Source organism: Phaethon lepturus, unplaced genomic scaffold (assembly GCF_000687285.1).
Source record: "Phaethon lepturus isolate BGI_N335 unplaced genomic scaffold, ASM68728v1 scaffold10503, whole genome shotgun sequence".
NCBI lineage: Eukaryota > Metazoa > Chordata > Aves > Phaethontiformes > Phaethontidae > Phaethon > Phaethon lepturus.
Window position 1 is genome coordinate 2,522 of NW_010526968.1, and position 3,645 is coordinate 6,166.

A 3,645-nucleotide genomic window follows, 5' to 3' on the forward strand; every position below is an offset into this window, starting at 1 on the left:
AAGATGGCAGACTGGACCAGCAGTGAAGAAAGAAAACTTCCAATAGCTAAATATATACCAGCTTCATAAAATTGCATGCTATAAACATGACGAGCAAAAGATATTTTTTTTGGCTCCAAACTGTAGTTTTGTTTACAAAACTCTTTCAAGAGAACAAGCTGTGCATGACACTTGGCAAAAATGGATTTGTTTAAGCTGTACCACAAGACAAGCAGCTCCATTCCGGCTTTCCAAACTGAACGGGAAATGGAAAATGGCGGTCTCGGACTATCCATGCCGAGAATGGCCAACTGGAGATTGTGCTGGCAAGCTGCTGAGTGTTCTTGGCCTGTCCCTGGGGAGGGAACTCTAGGTGTCTGTCTTGAAGGTTACGAATACCTCTGAAGTGCTCAGTCTCATTAACGGAGCCTTTCCTTAGTCCAGAGGGAGTATTTTATCCATGCACCTGGAGCTTGCTCAGTTCATACTATATTAAGCATTTATTGCAACCCTCAGCAGGCTTTTAGAAGCCTGTCAGTCCCACCATCTTCAAACTAGATTTGCTTTAAGGATTTTTCTGGGGTTTTCTCCAGCCTAACAGGAGTGCAACACAGTAAGCCACAGTAGAGCTAACCCCCTGTATTTCTGAAAAAAGAACACGAGCTGTTGAGTTGCCTTGTACTAAATCTGTGTGCCCGTGCCCATTCAGACAGCTTGCTTCAGCACAACAGGCCAGATGGTTTGACAAGTCAGTTTGCATCAGGTTGATGAATCGCAACTTTGGTTTACTGCAGGCAGAATTTGAAGTGATCTAGAGTCACAGTTTACACCCCAGGTCTTCCCAGCCTGGTGTCTGATCCTCCACAGTAACTAGTAGCAGGTATTTGGGTGGGAAAAGTACCTGCTGTACCATTCTGACCTATGATAAACAGCATTTTTCATGTTTTATGGCTACTAATAAACCTACCATACATTATTTTTTGTCTTAAAAACACACTTCTGTTGTCTACTGTAGACACAAATACAAGAGACGCAGAAAGATTTGTATGGCTTTTAGGGGTGATTTAGCCCTTTTTGTTGTCGGAGAAAATAGACACGTTCTTTCTTTCTACCCTACCTTAGACCACTGATAGACCTATTTGATGTACGCTACTACCTGGCAGTTCCATACAATGAATGCAAGAGGAGGAGGAGGTAAGAAGATTCTTTGACGTAAGTCTAATCCTTCCTTCCAATAAAAGACTCTCTACTTCAGGTTACCTTTATGTTGCTATTAATGGGATACATTGGTGTCAGAAGTAGGAAATTAAAATGAAAAATTTAATAAGTGGAGAAAGACTTCCACGTGGCATTTTCTGAAACTTTAGATCTGGCAGTCTCCTTTGGGGCAGTTTACGGAGATCAGCACATAGGTGCAAAAGGAAAAGAATCATTGCATGCTTCCCCTGCGAGCATCAGTAAACCTCAGACTGACTGCTTTGCCTTCATCGGCTACCTGCAGTTTCTGTATTCACTCTGGGTGCTTAAATGAGCTTGTTGCAAAATGTAGACCAGTATTGATGAGAAATTGGGCTGTAAAAGCTGAAAACCAGCTTTTACATAAATGCAATTGAGCAGCTCTCAGATGAACTTCAGGCTTCAGCAGTGTGCCAGGCAGTGCGATCCCGGTAGACCTGATGTTCCTTCTCCATGTTGATACTTGCAGTACACGGAACTACACCGTTCCTGACCCACCAGGTCTTTTTGATGGACATGTCTGGCCCATGTACTTAAAACACAGGAAAGAAATGGAGGACAGCGGTGTTGATGTCGGTAAGCCTCGCTAAACAAGCCCTTGGCATTGTACTTTGGGTGTTAAGGAAGTCAGTAATTTAATTCAAGGAAACTTTTAACTGTGATGACACAAGGCACTATTTTTACTACTAAGTTGTAATCCTGGCTTATTTTCTGTCCAGATAAATACATGCAGTTTTATAGCTGTGAACTTCTTCCCTTTGTTTCATGATATAAGCACTTATGGTGGAGGGAAGGGGTGGGGGGGGGGGGGGGGGGGAAGATTATTTAAGCCTCCGTTCCATCTGTTCTATACTCTTTTTAGTGATATAAGAGTTTTGTCAGCCATAGTTGGTTTGGGTTGTTTTTTTTAGGATGGTTCTGTTCTTCCAATTGGAAAATAAGTTGTCACTTGGGTTGATAGTTTTAAGATCTTTCATAATTTAATGTACAGAAATTTTGTTCTGATCAGACACCTACAGACTGAAACCTCCATTTTCTTTCAGTTTATTTAGATGGACTGAAGTCTAGAGATGAACTTTACAATCAAGTCTTTGAAGACATTCAGAACAAGCTTTTAAATTGCTTATAGGTAAATATGTCCCTGCTTCTGAGGGGGTGGAACACGAGGGACTGACTGCTGGAAACAACCTACTCTTACGCTTGGATAGTCACACTTCTCCCTTCTTGCTTTTCAGGGTCTCGGAAGACCTGAAAGACCCATGTACAGAATGATGTAAATAGTACTTGGAAGTTGGAATGAGGGTTTATTTGTGTAAACTCTTATACTGTCCTTTGGAAAGTATCTTTTGTATATAATTGAAAAAATGAAGGTAACTTATTCACAGCTCTGTGATGGACAGGATTTTTTTTTTATTATTATTTTATATTCCACTGGCTTAAATGGAACTTGGAAATGCATTTTTATAACGGAACAAGTAGAACTGTGTTGGGAAAACAACTGAGTCTTCTGCTTAGGTGCTTCTGCAGATATAAAGTCTTGTTTGTAATGTCATCTCTTAAATTCAGTAAAAATCAATTTAAAATATCTTTTGAGGTCCTGTTTTAATAAATCAGTTACCTTTTACTGTAGTAGAAATAGGTGCAAACCTCCCCCAAAGCACACCACCAGCCCCTGCTTTTTCATACAGCGTTTGGAATTCCCTACCTTGAACCTTCTTCTGTGTGTTGCTGCTGTGGTTTAAGGGATGACACAGACCTCAAAACCCAGCTCGGGCATCCCAACAAGAGATTGTCATGGGAGGTGAACAGCACTTCAGATATTTTTCAAGTGCTGGTATGAAACCAGTTTTATGTCACACTCAGCTTCTCAGCAAACACATTTGCACATAAAGATCCTATGGCCTGTTCACACAGCAGTGGAGCACTCCTGAGGTCAGAAGGTTGGACAGAAGCCTCTATTTCTGCCTTTTGAAAGCCAAACAAGAACATTATCTGGTCCTAACTCCTCCAGGAGGTGGGAATGGCTATATTTCCAAATTTAAAATCCAGAAGGCCAGTCAGTGGGATTTCTCAGGGAAGGAGAGTAGCAGCCTCGGTTTAAAAAAGAGAGCAGTCCTTTATACCCCTGTGTAATCTGCCTTTGAAACATGGCCTGCAGAGGCAGGTTATGTGTATACTTTTGGCAAAATCCTGCACTAAAGTGCCAGATAGCATGTTACAACTCTAAAATGTAGGCACGAGAGGTTCTGCTTTTTCAAATGCTTCTGGTAAGTTTGTAGAAAGTTCCCAGATATCTTATTTGTCCATGTCATCCCTTTCTAGCAAAACGAAGTAAAATATCAGTGGCAATAGTTTTACTGGGTTTTCAGTTGATAGGCTTCTTTTTTTACAGTGTTTCAGGGCGATTGAAAAATGCCTCCCATGCCAAGC

At 41.2% G+C, this 3,645-nt stretch overlaps 1 protein-coding gene across 1 annotated transcript in view; it reads left to right on the plus strand.

Moving 5' to 3' along the window:
- Nucleotides 1-2,344, plus strand: part of NMRK2 (nicotinamide riboside kinase 2) — a gene marked incomplete at its 5' end in the record, with an annotated part of 4,770 nt that extends 2,426 nt beyond the window's left edge. Inside the window, 3 exons of the mRNA XM_010283236.1 lie at nt 1,102-1,173; nt 1,685-1,791; nt 2,259-2,344. Of these exons, the coding sequence (XP_010281538.1) occupies nt 1,102-1,173; nt 1,685-1,791; nt 2,259-2,344 (265 nt within the window). The remainder of the gene's footprint in view (nt 1-1,101; nt 1,174-1,684; nt 1,792-2,258) is intronic.
- Between the last annotated feature and the right edge of the window lie 1,301 nt (nt 2,345-3,645).